We start from the raw sequence: 17,310 nt of genomic DNA on the forward strand, positions 1-17,310 counted from the left end.
TCGGAATGGACAATTTCAAATGGTTTTGTCGTAAACATGGATCTTTGAGGAAAAGGCAAACATTTCATTTTCCCAAGAATACATTCATTACATAAAAAATCATTTTTACAAAGATGTTTAATAAAAGGCAAATAGGAGATTTTAACAATATTGGGATGACCCAATCTCTTATGCCATGCATGAATATCTTTGTTTTGAACAACATTACAAAATTGACTCTTGGGAACTTGAAGAAAATCAACGTAGTAGAGGTCTCCTCTTCTAGAGCCTTCCCAAATCAATCTCCCGGACTGGCGATCCTGTATCCAACATTTATTAGAAGAGAATTTTACATCGCAACCATGGTCCAAGAGTTGGGAGACTGAAAGAAGATTTAAGTTAAGTTTTGGGATAAGACGAATTTTTGGAACAAAAAAATCTTGTTTTTTAAAATTGCCTATTCCTTTAATCTCAAGAGGTGTTCCATCCGCAGTTGAAACAAAGGATGGAAGAGAATTTTTAGAAAAATTTGAAAGAGAGCAAGTACTTGGGGTCATGTGAAAGGATGCCCCGGAATCTAAAAGCCAAGATGTCTTCCCGGGGGAAGAAGATGACATAGCGGCTCCGGAAATGCTTCCCTTGAGAAGAGGTTGCAATGCCTCTACGATTTGTTGAAGAGAAAGAGACTCGCTTGATGATGAAGGTCGTTCTTCTGCTTGGGATGCCATAGTTGTTGCAATTAATTTCTTCCATTTAGGACATATAGGTTTGATATGTCCTGGTTCTTTACAAAAGTGGCAATTCAATTTGCTATAGTCTCTTTTGCCATACCGATCATTTCCTCCTTGACCTTGGTTCTTGAAATGAGGAGGTCTATAGGTCTTCACGTTATTCCCCGGTCTTGACACAGCATTAACCATTTCGACATCTTCTTGAGTAGAAGAGGTAACAAGAATGCTAGGATTATTCTTCCTAATCCCCATACGAGTTTCTTCACCACTTAGCTTGGTGATAACATCTTCAAGTGAAGGAGATGTGAAGGCGGATAGTAGAGAGGACCAAACTTGTTCAAATTCGGGTCTAAGACCATTTAGAAAATTGAAGAACTGGTCTTCCTCAAGTTGTTTGTGCCTTAATTCGATTAGTTCTCCACTCTATTTTGGTTCAAGGATGACAAGCTCGTCCCAAATAGAGGATAATTCGGCAAAGTACTCCCGAATGGTCATTTCATTTTGTTGGAGGGTCAAAGCCCTCTTTTGGAGAAAATACTTATGAGATAAGTCTCTTAAAGTGTACATTTTCTCTAGATACAACCAAGCTTCGGAAGCTTTTTTGAACTTGATGATATTGGCGTTTATCTTGGTCTCAACGGACAAAAAAATCCAAGATAAGATATTGAAATTCTTCATCTCCCAATCGTCATGCTTTTTAGAATATTCTTCAAGAGCCTTTTGTCTTTCATCCCCTTCGAGGATCTTAATATCCCCTTCTTCAATGATGGTGATTTTGGGTTCCGGTTCCGGTATTGATCCATGAATGTAACCCCAAAGCCCTTTTCCTTTAATATGGGTTTCCATATTACCGGCCCAAACATGATAGTTTGAGTCATTAAGCTTAAACCCAAGAGAGAAATGGGAGTCTTTTTCGCCCATTAAAGAGGAAAGAAGACAAGAAATAATACGTACCTCTAGTATTTTTCGCGTCTCTCTTGATAAAAGAGGCTTTCAAAATATTGCCCAAAGAAGATGATCCACTTCAATCTCAAAAAGCATGAAGGCACGCTTTTCGAGGTACTTAAACGGAGGAGAATCACAATTCTTCTTCTTCAACGAGGCTCTGTTACCATGTAAAAGTATCTTCAACAAGATACTATAATCGATATACGATATTCTTGAGAATAAATGCGTGAACATACGCGCATCAAGAACACTTGGAACACTTGTGCACAAAAGCACGAAATCACAAATGCACTCATAAGATTCATAAACAATAAAAGGTTGGGCAATAATCCCGAAAACCTTAAGAGAATACAAGAGAAAGTGCCCATATTTATAGGGCATTAGGAGACCTTGGAAGGGGCTCCACATAGTCGTTGGAGCCCCTCCAACGGTCACAAATGTGACCGTTGGAGGGGTCCAACGACTAGTATGTTGGGCCCCTCCCAAGGTGAGTACAAGGGCTTTATTAAAAGAAAAAGAAATAAGGAAAAGAAAAAAGAAAAAAAAAAGGAAAATACAAAACATATTCACGAAAAAGAATATGTGGAAAATGCCTAAACTACCCCTAAGACTAAAGATAGAAAAATATATAGATTTTATATATATAATAGGTAGATACATATATATATATATAATATATGTATATGTATTACCTTATATATATAAAATATATATACGAAATTACAAGTTTGATTTACATAATTTAACAATGCCCCCCTTTTATAGAAATTTTGAAAAGAGCATTAATTAGAGACAGTGCTGAATTAGAACTCCTTTTAATTGATTAGGATAATTCTAATGGGGGGGGCGATTTTTCTTGAAATCCTAACCCTAAAAGGCTCTACCTAATTAACCTTAATTAAGCCTAACTAAGACTCCAAATGGTTTAAGAAAAATCTCAAATGTGGCGCCACCTATGCGGGCCCATATTTGGTTTTTAAAGCTTTATTTACAAGTTAAAATCAAGGTTTAAAATACTAAGGTGAAAATCGGATTTAAAATCGATTTTAACTTTTTTCAAAGTTCTAACCTGAGTAAGACACTGATTAAACCTAAATTGATTCCAGATCGATTAAAATTTGATTTTAAAATGAATCCAGATCGCTTTCTAAAGAAAATATTTTGAAATATAAGATCCCGGGGGTTGACAAATGGCAAAATATCGATCTAAAACCCAGGTATTTGAGATTGATTTCGAAAGAAAGGTTTTAACATTGAATCTGGATTGGAAAATTTTGAAAAACTAGAGTGTTGGATCTCAAAGGTGACATGCAATGCTATGAAATGCAATGAAATGTCACGAAATGACAAGAAATGATATGAAATAATGTGAAATGATATAAAATGATATGAAATGATTACGAAATATAAACCCTGAGCGAGGGATTTGAAGTCCCGGACCCCTGGCAAGGACAAAGAACTAAACATTCTTGTTCGAAGGCAAAAATTGATAATTGGATATCAGACCCGCTGTTGGATACGATCCAAATATGAATTGAGTCTCGGATATGGCTAAAATTTTTAGGAAAAGGACTGATCCGAGCTCCGATTATTGATTGTACCAGCTGGGAGAATGATAAAATGTTGTTTCAGACAAAATGCTACGAGAAATGATTTTGCCCATGCAGCGCATGGAGTGACACTGAAGACTGAAGTTTGGACTAGATTTGACTGGTTTAAACTGAATCCTAGGGTTTCTAAACTCAGGTGAACTAAAATGACACCGACCCAACTGAACTCCTAGATTGAATGATTGAGAAATGGTACAATTCTTAGAGAAATGATGAGAAATGGCCATTGGAATAAAATGGGTAACGAGACCGCACTGGGTTTGAGCTGGAATGAAGATCAGTAATACTGAGATGAACTAATTCTGAAGCTCAAACACTAGATCAACTGATTGGACTTAGCTCAAGTTTAGCTGAAATGAGCTGAAATGGGCTAAAATGGACTCTGATACTATGAAAATTGGATTTGAAATGAAATTGAGCCAATTGAACTTCTGGTGAGCTCAAATTAGACTAAGGGGAATAAGGTTGACTAGAATTGACAGACTCGAAAACAATTGACTACAATTCGAGCTAGAAATGAGCTCATTTCTCATAAAATGAACCAATTTTAGCTAAAATGGTCAGAAATAAATAGGATTTGCTCATCGTGAGCTCAGGTGAGCTAGAAATGACTGACATTTTAACTATTCTGAACTTAAAAATGAACTTCGTCGACTCTGACTGGCAGGGTGCCTAAGATTACTTAGGAGTAAAATTGTAAATTTTCTGACAAAATTGGGTGAAATGACACCTAAACTGGGATCAACTTAGAGCTAGACTCCTACGGGAACTGGCATCTGCTAAAGGGGTGTCTGAAAATGTATGAGAAAAATTTGGGGTGTTTATAGATGCCCCTCTTTGCTACTAAGTGGGTTGAGAGCCAAGCTTAGTGGTAAAGAAAAATACACCAAATTTGGGCTATAAAAATGCTCGAATTAGAAGAATCTGACAGGGTATGAAAGAATTAGCTCTGGTGATAATGGTAGATATGGAATGGAGAAGAAGATTCACCTCATCGGAATGAGGCTCAGGCTTGACCCTTAACCTGAACAGGAAGAAGATACCTCGCGGAGGATGCTAGAGTGGAATCATCGAGAGAAAAGATTGAGAAAACCACGAAAAAGACCTCATAGAATGAGGGGTTGCAAAGAAGGCGATGAAAATAGAGTTCCCTAAAAGCTTTGGAAAAGGGAGTTGATCTTGGGCATCTCATGACTAAAACTAAATAACTTTTGAAAGATGGCCTTTTTGCGAAAGATGATTCAGGTTTAACCCTTACCCTGAAAGGAAAAAATACCTCATGGAAGAACGAGGTTCAGGCTTGACCCATAACCTGAACGAAAAAAAAATGGAATCCTCGAAAGAAGAAACCATGATGGAGCCTTCGAATTTCACACATTAAATCTGAGAGGGGCTTGCAAAATGAAGAAAATGGTGTTCCCTAAAGCTTTGAAAAGAGATTGATCTTGGATGCCTCATTTCTGAGACTAAATAGATTTTGAAATGACCTTTTGCTGGAAAATTATAAATGATGGCTCGACCTCGAACCGAAAACAAAAAAATGAATTGTCTATGGTGGGACAGTGGGGAACACAGGGAAGTGTGTGAATTTGAGAGCCCAGGTGCTCAGATGAAAAAAAAGGGAAGGATCTTCAAAACTCATGTCATCAGGTCTTAAAGAGGGATAACAACAATGTCAGAATATATCAAAATGGACATCGAGCTCTTTGCTTCATGTCAGAATAACTTGAAAAGATTGCTAGTAAGATAAAAATTGTAGTTGACTAAAAAATGATTGAAAATAAGCACATCTGTGCAAAAATATATTCCCTCTTCTACCTAGAGTATTACCTCCAACTAGGTTAACTCCGTAGAATCCAGAATCAAAGTCAAATTATTGTGGTTGAGTTTCTTTAAGGAAGCTATTCATTTCCTTGATATGAAAAGAAATAAATTTGCTCTCAGTATCATAAAAGCGACTTAGGAAAGGATATTGATAAAAGAATCACATGAATAAAGATAATTCTTGTCAGTTTTGGCAGTTTGATATCTAAAATTATCTCTGATGTTCTTTTTGCGCACTTTGAGATGAGCTTTCTTGGGGTTTGGCGAAAATTTCATCACATCAGTCTTCAACTCAGCTATGGTCTGATTTTCCCTGAAAGGGTTTGTCACATACTCCTTCAACTTGGAGATATTCTGAGTCTTCCTTGGGTCCTAGAAATTATAATAATGATGTTGTCTCTTTGATTAAAATCTCTTGATGATCTTTTACACTCTTTTGAGACATGAAAAGTGAGCTCTTTTGGGATTTGACGAGAATTTCATCGCATCAGTCTTCAACTTGGTGATGTTCTGATTTTCCCTGTAAGGACACGTCACATGCTCCTTCAACTCGGAGATAATTCGAATCTTCTTTGGTCCAAAGAATTATATTGATTGTATTGTCTCTTTGGTTGGAAAATCTCTTGACGATAACAGTGATCAAATATCTTTTAGGGATTGTCGGGAGGTTCATCGCATCAGCCTTCAACTTGACGATGATTTAAAATTTTCTTAGAAGGACACGTCACATACTCCTTTAACTTTGAGATGATCTGAGTCTTCTTTGGCCCCGGGGGTCTAACTCATCCATCAATCTTCAACTTGACGATAGTTGAGAGATCCCTTTTGCAGATAGTTAATTACAACTTTATTGATTGAAGAGATATTGAGATTGAGTGAATTCTTTTTTATCACTCAGGATATTTTTGTTGCCTTATTACCAGAAGAATGGTCTTTAAAATGTGCCATAGCTATGATCAATATCAATTCACTTATGTCTTTTCAACATCATTGAATTTTCCTTTGCTGGTCATATCAAGGATTTTTTCTTTATCCTTTTGGATGACCAACAGAAAAACTTGAATTTTTTCTTTCTCCGCAAGAGCTTTACCCTTTTCAAAAGAATACTGAAGGTAATTTGAGGTAATTTTTTGTGCAATAAAATTTTGAGATCAACAACTGTTTTTTTTTAGCAAAATGTTCTTGAAATCCTTGATGAAAGAAATTGCTTGACATCCAATTGACACATTAGTGACTAAATTCTCCTCTCCTTTCCCCGAATGAGAGACTCAGGCTTGACCCTTACCTGAAGGGGTAATAAAAATACTCCTCTCTTCCCTGAAGATGAGGTGTTTGCAAAATGAACTTTCGAAGAGAAATTAAGTTTTCGTCAAAACTCTCTAACTTTAGGCTTCTCTTATGGAAAGGTGGCTGATTGGATAAGGTCGATGAATTGTCATAGAGGAGCGAGTCCATTATACCCTCCCTGAAAAAGGGTTCTCGATGATAGGATGGCCTAACAAAAAATATTGGGGGGTCACAAGGAGAACGAGCTTCCGTCGAAGCTCTCCCTAGAAGAAGGGTTCCTTGTGGGACAATAAAAATTATTTTGCAAACTGTTCGCGAAGACACGAGTCCCTTCAAACTCTCCCAAAAAAGGGTTCAGCGAATGAAAAATAATTGTATGTGAAAGAAACGAGCTCTCTCAAACTCTCCATGGAAAAAGGGTCCCTCGCAAGAAAAATGATTAATAATCGATATTTAGCCAATTGGCTATTTAATGAAAGTCATGCTCAGGATCTTGAAGACTTCTCCATTCCTTTTCATGAGATGAATTGTGACTTCATGCGCAAGATTCAAAAGAAAGAAATTGCAGAGGCTTTGAAGAAAATGAAATCAAGAAGGGCAGTTGGCCCAGATGGTATATCTATCGAGGCTTGGAAATGCTTGGGAGAGAAAGGTTTAGAATGGTTGACAAATCTTTTTAACAAGATTTGGCGGACAAATAAGATGCCTAATGAGTGGAGGAAGAGTACTTTGGTGCCTGTATATAAGAATAAGGGTGATATACAAGATTGCACAAACTATCGTGGTATAAAACTCATGAGTCATACTATGAAACTTTGGGAGAGGGTGATTGAGTCTAGGTTGAGAAAGGTTGTCATGATATCGGAGAATCAATTTGGTTTTATGCCTGGAAGATCAACTATGGAAGCTATACATCTTCTTAGACAACTTATTGAGAGAAATAGAGAGAGAAACAAAGATTTGCATATGGTTTTTATTGATTTGGAGAAGGCATACGATAGAGTACCTAGGGACGTTCTCTGGTGGACAATGATGAAGAAAGGTGTTTCTCTCAAGTACATTAGTATAATTAAAGATATGTATGAAGGAGTAGTAACCAATGTTCGCACTTGTGGAGGGGTGACAACCAATTTTCCTATAACGGTTGGGTTACATCAAGGATCTGCTTTAAGCCCTTTCCTATTTGATATAGTGATGGATGAGCTTACGAAATCAATTCAAGAAAATGTCGTGGTGTATGTTGTTTGCTGATGATATTGTTTTGATTGATGAGTCTAGAGCTGGGGTTAATGCTAAGTTAGAATTATGGAGACAGACATTGGAAGCACGAGGTTTTAAGTTGAATAAGAGTAAGACAGAATACATGGAATGTCGGTTTAGTAAGCAACGAAATAGTGATGGAGTGTAGTGAAGCTTGGTGAGCAAGAAATACTGGTGGATGATTGTTTCAAATATTTGGGATCTATCATTCAAAAGTATGGAAAAATTGATGAAGATGTAAATCATAGGATAAAGGTTGGGTGGATGAAATGGAAAAGTGCAACTGGAGTGTTGTGCGATCGTAGAATGCCATTGCGGTTGAAGGGAAAGTTTTATAGGACGACTATTAGGCTCGCTTTACTATATGGTACGGAATGTTGGGCTGCCAAGAGACATCATATTCAAAAAATGAGTGTAACTGAGATGCGTATGCTGAGATGGATGTGTGGAAATACAATAAAAGATAAGATTCGAAACGAGGAGATACGTAAGAAGGTAGGCGTTGCACCCATTGAAAATAAGATGAGAGAGAATCGTTTACGGTGGTTTGGACCATGGTTGCCAGTTGAGGAAGCGGGAGCGGGAAGCGATACGGGAAGCGGGAGGGGGAAGCGAGGCACTTTCAAAATTTTAGGAAGCGTGGGACCACTTAGGAGCGATTCGGGAAGTGTCTCGGAAGCGACCTAGGAAGCGTCTCGGAAGCGACCTAGGAAGCGTCTCGGAAGCGAGGGGGAAGCGAAAAAAATAAAAATAAAAAGTACAAAAAAATGAAAAAAACAGGGGAAGCAAGGGGAAGCGAGGGGGAAGCGTGGGGGAAGCGCGCTTCCCATTAAAGGGAAGTGCGTCCCCCATTAAAGGGAAACGCGTCCCCCATTAAAGGGAAGCGCGCTTCCCAAAAAAGGGGGACGCTTCCCCCCACGCTTTGGAAGCGCGACGTTCCGCGCTTCCGAAGCGCGCTTCCCCTTTTAGCTAGGCGCTTCCGGTAACCCTGGTTTGGACATATTCGGCGAAGGCCTAATGATGCTCCAGTTAGAAGGATGGAAAAATGGGAAAATATATTAGTTAAAAGAGGTCGGGGTAGGCCTAGGAAGACATGGATGGAGGTGATAGGAAAGGATATGAATGCTTTGAACCTCACCGAGGACATGGCATTGGATAGAAATAATTGGAGGAGAAGGATTCATGTGGAAGACCCAGAATGATTTTCTTTTTTGGTTCATATCGTCGACCCCAATTGTTTTGGGTTGAAGGTGTAGTAGTTGTTGTTGTTGTATTGAGCCAATTGACAAATGAGTCTGACACAAAGGTCGAATCTTGAAAAAACATGATTGGCAAAAGTGACCCGTAGGTCAGAAAATGAGTGACTTTGATGGAATTGGCAACCCGAAGGCTTGCTTGATAAAATTGGTCAACCCGGAGGTCTACCTGACAAAATTGATTGACCTCGAGGTTTAATTGATAAAATTGATGACCCGAAGGTTAGTTTGATAAACTTGAGTGATCCGGGGGTCTGATAAATAAAGATTGATTGGCTCGCAGGTCTGAAAATTGGCATTGAGCTTGAATACTGATGTGAGACCACTATTGAGGATTGAATTTTGAAAGAGCGACCAGTACGAATACCAAATTTCGATGAAGCACCAGCACAAACACTGGATTTTGAAAAGGTACTAGCACGAACACTGGATTTTGAAAAAGTAAATTGGCGATTTGAAGATATTTGAAGATTGTGATGGAAATTTTCAACTTCGCCTTCACGATTGAGTGTCATAAATGACGCTCATGCCTCGTGGCCCAAGCACATATGTACTTACGCTCGCAAGCGTACGTAGAACCGCAACCCCCCAAGGTAGGAAAAAGTTGCACAAAAGACAATGAACGAACTTAAATTAAACAATTAAAACTTAAAATGAGAAAATAAAGGACTAAGGACAATATGTATACATATATCTATATATGTACACATTTAACTCAAGGACACAGTTTCGCGATCCTTGTCCTTTTTACTTTCTTTTTTTATTGTTTTCTGTTGTCGCCGCGCTTTATGTGCCCAGACTTTTATTTTTGCATTTACTTTCTGTCTTTACTTTTTTGTCTTTACTTTGCCGTATCGTTTTATGTGCCCAAGCTTTTATTTTTGCATTTACTTTTTGTTTTTACTTTCTTGGCTTTACTTTGCCGATGCGCTTTATGTGTCCAGGCTTTTATTTTCGCATTTACTTTTTGTCTTGTCTGTCTTTACTTTGCCATCACGCTTAATGTGCCTAGGCTTTTCTTTCTGTCATTTCTTATTTTTACTTTGTCGACACTCTTTAGTGCACTGCCTTATGCATTTACTTACTTGAATGTTTGTTTAGCCGAGGTGTGGTTTGGTACCTCGTGCACTGCCTTGCGTATTCACTTGCTTGCATGGTTGTTTGGTCGATGTGCGGTTTCGTACCTTGTGTACTATCTTGCATATTCACTTACTTGCATGGTTATTTAGCGGAGGCATGGTTTTGTACCTTGTGCACTGCTTACGAGGTTTTGCGCTCGACACACAAATTTGCACTTTGGAAATCGATTACACCTTACCATTGCGCTATGTAGTGCACGAGCCCACTTTTTGCTGACTTGCACTTAAGTGCAGCTTTGAGCGTATTCTATTTCGGTCATTTGTTTTAAAAGACACAACTCACATTTATGCTCTTCGATTCTCTAAAAAGATGGTTTTTAGGCGCAAACCCATTTTTCCAAATGCAGAGTTTTGCAAAGCAAATTTCGAAAGTCTTTTGTGAAATAACGGCTAGATCTCCCAAATCAATGTGTTTGGAAGAAGTGTTTTACAACTTTGGTTTGTGTAACCGATATAACTCGGATGATCCCGATTAAGGGACATGAACTTGTGTTTTGGTTTGGTCCTTTGGAAAACCCTTACCCAGTTTATCGAGACAAGTATCGCAAGGGTTTTACTGAGGAACCTGCACATTTGTTGCATCATTTCTGTTGCGAGACTTTTTTGGGTTGTCCTGTCACTTCTTTTGCGAGACCTTGTTGTTGGGTTTTCTTGCTAAATTAGACATTTGTTGCATCGCTTCCTTTGTGAGATTATATTATTAGGTTTCTTTTGAGGAATCCATGTCCCTCTCTTCATAGCCGTACTTTTAGACATGTACGATATGTTTGGATTACGAGGAATAGGATGAGAGGTCTGTGATAACCTTGAAACGTGTTTTGGCACATTATTGTAATCATGTAATGTTGATGTTCGCCTAATAGGCGAGACTCATGTCCGTCTAAAGGACATGAGTATGACAAATTTGAACTTGAATGATTACACCATGTACTTTTGCAAAACAAGGTTTTGGGGATTTCCTTTAGAAAAATACATACCCCTCTCATCGTGGTTGTACTTTTGAACAGGTATGTTGCGTACTACGATGAGTAGGACGAGAAGTCAATGTTTACCTCGAACGTGCAATGACACATGTTTGAGACCACAAAATGGTGATGTTTTCACCCTCATAATAAGTTGACCCCTCTCATCGTGGTTGTACTTTTGAACAGGTACGTTACGTACTGCGGTGAGTAGGATGAGAGGTGTGTATTTCCCTCAAACGTGCAATGGCGTGTTTAAAACACCTAATGGTGATGGTTTTGCCTTCACAGGCAAGATGCTCGAGTGGGTCGAAAGACCAGAATATATAGAATGGGTCTTCAGTTAAGTAACACCTGACCTACCCATTTGACCCGCTGACTTCATCAAGAGAGAGGATGGATGGTACAAAAACTTTGATGGATAGGCCATTAATGACTATTTCGAGCAAAAGACTCAGCTTCTCCAGTCGTCGATGTTAGGAGAAATGGGCTACAAAAAGTAGCTTTAGGCACTTCTACAGAAATTGGATGCATCCTTTGAACGAGTGGCCTTTAGAGAATTCTCTCTCGGTCACTGGACGTCCCCTTTGGAACGGACTCAGCTAGCTACCCAGGGTATCTAAAATACATGACATAATAAACCCTGAATTAGTCTCCGCTGTTCACAACACTTATTGGCTCGAGTCTCTTATGACTAGTATAGTTGCTTACAGCTCATAATCTACAAACTGTTTACAACTAGGATTAATGTAACTGCTTGTCTTGCAAGCTGCTTACATCTAGCAATTAATAGAACTGCTTGTTGTGTAATTGTTTGTATCTTATGATTTACGTATTTACTTGCGGTGAAATTGTGTATGCCTTATGATGGATGAACTCTTACCTTGTAATAGTTAATAGCTCACTTGATTTCATAATTACATGCTCTCACTTACAGGGTTATACTAAATTATTCATTTGCATAATCTATGGCTCATGCTAGGGGTGTTTAATTACTGCTTTACAGTGCTTATCCCACTAGTATAATATGTCTTGCTTTAATTTGGTTCTACATTGTCTTACTTGCGTACCTACCAGTTTTTCATGAAACTGGCCCATTTTATAGGCGCAGGTGATGATTGGATCTATACGATTGCAATGGCACGATGGCGTGATAAGATTAAGATAAGACTCTTTCCTTGACGTTTCGCTCCCGAGGACATTTCGGTAAATTTGCATAAAGGTTTTCTTAAAAATCTCTCCTTTGTAAAAGTCTTAAATTATTAAAAATTATATTTTCATAATCAATTGATTTTCTTAAATGTATGGAGTTTCAAATATGTTTGTGAAGGAAAATTTGTGCTGTAATGCGCCCAAGGTCCATTGACTTGTTATTTTAAAACATCATTTTTCGCTGAAGTACTATTTGAAAACTCTGATAAACAAATAATTTCAAAGCCTTCAAACTTTTCATAAAAAGTTACAAGTCCTGGATTTTGGGGCATTACAATACTTCTTGCGTAAATAACTTGAAACTGATTTGAAATGATAAAGGAGACCAAAGGTCCAAAACTGTGTAATTAATATCTTCCTTAGTGTCCCTTCCACAGTGTGAGAATCTTGGATGGCGGTCATGGGAGACCGTGAAGATACTAAAACTTTGTGTGCAATTGTGTCTTCAGAACTCGATATGTGGTTCACTTTCCAGCTACAGTTTTAGAGAGTTTTCAGTCACTTTGCCTAGGGGTGTTGTTGTTGACTCAGCTGTAGTTATTGGTATACCAAGAAAGTGGAGTCAATGGTTAAAGATTTTTATTGATATCTCATCATTAGGTGATGATTCTTAATGTTTCAATGGAAGATGGGAATTCTTGATATCGGTCAAGGAACAAGTGTGTAACCTATTAAATAAAATACAAATTGTGTGTTAAGCTATGACTGAGAACCTAACTTGAACCTCGGGAATTGTACTTGTTTTGAGTATCCGCGGATTTAAGAAAAAGTGAAAAATAATTTTTTATGCATTTAAATAGCGACATGCATGCAAAAGCAACTCTGATAAATAACTTAATAAGTTATTCATGCATGTGCATTGAATCATACATATTTTACTGTTCAACATTAGTTCATGCATTTCTGTATATTTGATTTGGCATGATATTTATTAATGGTAAGATGATTGTGGTAAGTTATTGCTTATGATTTTTTTTTCTAAAATTTATGCATGAATTAATTTATGTTATTTCTTTTACTGTTGAATTTTTAGAAGAATTCATACGAGGACTTCGGATCTTACCCGTTTTCTCAAAGTTGTTTTATAGGCACAGATGCTCTGGCTCGAGGACGAAAGATAGTGACTTGGTGTCTGGGTTCTGACCAGAGGGCATGACTATGATAGAGTTGATTTTATGTTCTTGGATATTTCGACTTTTGAATTTAATTAATGAAGTTCATTTTATTACTTCAAGTTGATTCAATGCATGGAATGGTTGTGATTTGGTTATAATGAATTTGTGATGTGCCTCGGGTCCTTGGGAGGTTTTCTGCAAATGCTTTAAAAAAAAATCCACTGTTTTCTGACGGTCAGTTGGAGTCGTTACAAGCTTTCTCTAACTTCCCAACACCCATAAAAAACATACAAATTATTCATTTGAGACCTTAGTTCTCTCATCCACATTGAGATCTCCATCCTGCAACTAGGTTCTCCATCCCTCTCTTCTTCACAACTACTCAAGATCGCCATAAGCCAACAGTGAGCTTCCTGCTACGAACGAGCTTCCTCTTTCTGGCTTGAGGCAAAAATCTCACGATCACCTACATTTCCTAGTTCCTACTGCTTGAGGTCAGGACAAAGGGGCCCTTATATTTCCTCCAGTTTTTTCATATTCAGCAAAATCTCTTTTGAGAAAAAATGGATCTATCCCTTTCTTACATGCTGCAACGTTTTGTTTATTATTCTATTTTAGTTCCATTTTCGGAATATTAAAACAGATGATGTCAAGAACTTAGTTGTCTAAAACGCTAGTTGGAGCCTAGGCAGAACACACCTAAAAGGACCAGTCGGTGGGACTAGTCGGCCTAGGCGGGACCAAAAAAATAAAACATCAAGAAAAACAAAATTATTACAATAAATGGTTAAATTTAGTAACAAACATATAATTGTAACTATAGATGAAGTATATAATTCAGCGTAACATGTCACAAAATTCATGAAATTGCATAATATTGAACATACACCAAAAGTTGAGGCACACCATCCGATTACTCTATATACATAGAGAGAGAATGTGAATATCATGCCCTTGTTTCGTTAGATCACTGTTAGGACCCTCCAAAAATCATAGTTTTTAGAGAATTTATACTCTATCTGAACCATTAGATGTGTTTATGATTGTTGTTAAATGGAGAACATGTAATTGATTAAGCATCTTTATGCTCATATATGCATTTTAAAGAAGTAAAAAAATCATCGATTGATATCTTACTAAAATTTTATAATAAAATGTTCACATTTTTTACACCAAATCAATTTAAAACAAAGCTCATTTCTCAATAAATAAGTATTGATAAATACATCTAATGGTTCAAATTGAGCATAAAACACTTGAAACTATGATAATTGGAGGATCTTAATGGTGACATAAAAAAAGGGGATAGGATGAACCCTGTTCTCATATATATATATATATATATATATATATATATATATATATATATATATATATATATATATATATATATATATATATATATATATATATAAAGAAAGAAAGAGAGAGAGAGATAACTTAAAAAATAGATTATATATATATATATATATGTGTGTGTTAAAAATACATGCATACATGTAAACAAAAAAAAGAAAAAAGATAAAAGATAAAAAAAAGATAAAAAATAAGAAAAAAGAAGAAAGAAAAATAAGAGAGTGGAGGGGCAAGAGGATGAAGAAGAAAAAAGAAAAAAGAAGGAAAAAAAAAGGAAAAAGAAGGAAAAAGGAAGAAGAAGAACAGGAAGAAAAAGAGAAGCCGGAGGGGTGAAAGGAGGAAGAAGAAAAGGAGAGAACAAAAAAGAAAGCTTTTGGGGCGAGATGAAGAAGAAAATGAAAAAAGAAAAAAAAAAGACAAAAAAATTAAAAAAACATGACAACTATGTCTCTGCGGCTTAGGAGGGGACAACCTAGGCAGCTTAGATAAAAAAACATGGTCCTATAGCCTAGACCCATAAGCCTAGGCGGTGGCCTATGTCACATGGGTGCGGGTGCAGGGATTCGGCACTTCCAAAAAACCAGGGTGTGGGGGTGTGGCAGGGGCAAAAATGTAATATATATATATATATATAGAGAGAGAGAGAGGGGGGTCCATGGGTTCCCCCGGCTCGGTTCTTTTTCAATAGGAAAGCAATGCTTATCAGTGCCTCTAATACTGCACTCAATAATACACATGTGCCAAGACTGGACCATGTCATTTCCTAACTATAAAACTATCTTGGCCTTTACAATTTGTACAAAAATTTCATGGCAGCAAAAGTGTTCCACAGGAATCAAGTCCCACCAACAAAAAAAAACACTCCAACAATCTCGCAAGAAAGAACACTATTTTTTTCGCCAGACTTTTCTTATTATTTCCGTTTTTTCTTTATTTTCTTTCCAGTACTCTTTTCTGAATAGGCAAACAACACTGATCCGTGCCTCACGTGCTACATTCGATAAGTGGCAATGAATGAAGAAAGAAACCAAGTGTATGCTGATGAGGGGAATCTAGATCATGGTTCACACATGCAGAAAGCTCAGCAGTAAGTATACTCATCATTGCATTCTCATGATGATGGCATGTAAAGGCGCATGATTCTGAGCTCATGCATTTTCTATGTTCTAATGAAAAAAGATATAACCCTCAAACGTGAATGCATAAGCTACTGTTGACCATGGTACCCTACAAATGGAAGTAGCCAAAGAAACTATAGAATCAGGCCTCCCCGATTCACGCACTTAAACATCCACCAATCGTTACGCCTAGGTTGAGCTGCTGAGCTACATACAACAAATTGCCCCAAGGAAAAAAAATACGGATCACTGAAAATCAAACTCATTTGACATTTTCCTGATATGCTTCCTATTGTAAATTTTTTATTTCCTAGGATAGCATACCACTAGAAACCAAAAACCTCTCGAATCAAATTACCAACAAAAATTATCTATCCGTATGGTTACAGCAAAAAAAAAAAAGCATCCAAATGATTGAGCAAAGTTCCAAACAAAAAATCATGCAGAACCAACGACCCCTAAATCAACAAAACTACAATCTCAAATAAGAAAAGGAAACGAAAAATCAAAGCAAAAGATATAAACAGCAAGCACACAATTCGAAACAAGAGTCGGACACTGTAATACCATTAAAAAGGGAAGCTAGAAGCAAAATAATCACCAAAAATGCAAAAAAAACTCGGAACATCAAAATTCACATAAATACAAGAGAAAAAAGCCATTGGAAGGGGAGACAGAGACAAATTAAGGGACCTGCTGACCTCCAAACCAGCCACGGCGTGAGAGAAGTGTCTGGGATGCGAGAACCCAATTTCCCTGCGCAGAAGCTCAAAATCCATCTTTATCAATCGACCCCCTCAATTCTTCTCCGATGATCTATTGTACCGCTTTCTGCTGGAATTGGCTTAAAACCACGCTCCCAGAGAGGCGGTGTGAAGAGGATTGGAAACCGTCGGAACCATGTTAGGAAACCACACAACAGGAAATCAGAAATCTTCCTGAGGATCTCTCTCTCTCACACAGAGAGCAAAGCCAGGTAGCCAACTGATGACAACACGACCAGGAGATTTACCAAAAGCGTCCCCACCTTGGCCGTTATGTACAACGCGTCCAGGAGATTTACCAAAAGCGTCCCCACATTGGCCCTTATGTACAACGCCAAGGGTGAAAGTGGGTCAGCTTTCATCGGGGTCCGAACCATGTTTCAACTATGGATGAAAGCAAGGTTAGGTTTTATCGGCTCTGGGTGCAGCTCTGGATCTTCATCAGACCTGCATTTGAATCTTGGCCAGTGTTCTTGAGTTGAGTTCCAAGTCGGGACCTCATAAGATCCAACTTGTTTTATGTTTTCCTTGTCTATAGCATAGTGACAAATATCACGAGATTTATGAAAATCTTGCAATAATATCGCGAGAAATTGCTTGAAAGTTTAAAACGGCAATTTCTTGCGAGATTTTCAAAAACTTGTTAGATTTGTGAAAAAACATAAATATCACAATTTAAATGTGGTATTTATGTTTTAAAAGGCTATTTATCAAAAAAATGTGTATTTTTATTTTTAAATATTTTTTAT

General features: G+C 37.5%; 1 protein-coding gene across 4 annotated transcripts in view; it reads right to left on the reverse strand.

The window, feature by feature from the left end:
• The window catches only part of LOC149821234 (uncharacterized), a 97,269-nt gene extending 80,506 nt beyond the window's left edge, over positions 1-16,763 (reverse strand). For 3 of the 4 annotated variants that reach the window (XM_089983632.1, XM_089983634.1, XM_089983630.1), the window contains exon 1: positions 16,499-16,763. In XM_089983632.1, the coding sequence (XP_089839758.1) occupies positions 16,499-16,576 (78 nt within the window). In that variant the 5' untranslated portion in view covers positions 16,577-16,763. Of the gene's footprint in view, positions 1-16,490 lie in introns of all 4 variants that reach the window. The other variant, XM_089983633.1, reaches the window with a different exon arrangement.
• Between the last annotated feature and the right edge of the window lie 547 nt (positions 16,764-17,310).

Source organism: Nuphar pumila, chromosome 12 (assembly GCF_984573655.1).
Source record: "Nuphar pumila chromosome 12, dmNupPumi1.hap1.1, whole genome shotgun sequence".
Classification (NCBI taxonomy): Eukaryota; Viridiplantae; Streptophyta; class Magnoliopsida; order Nymphaeales; family Nymphaeaceae; genus Nuphar; species Nuphar pumila.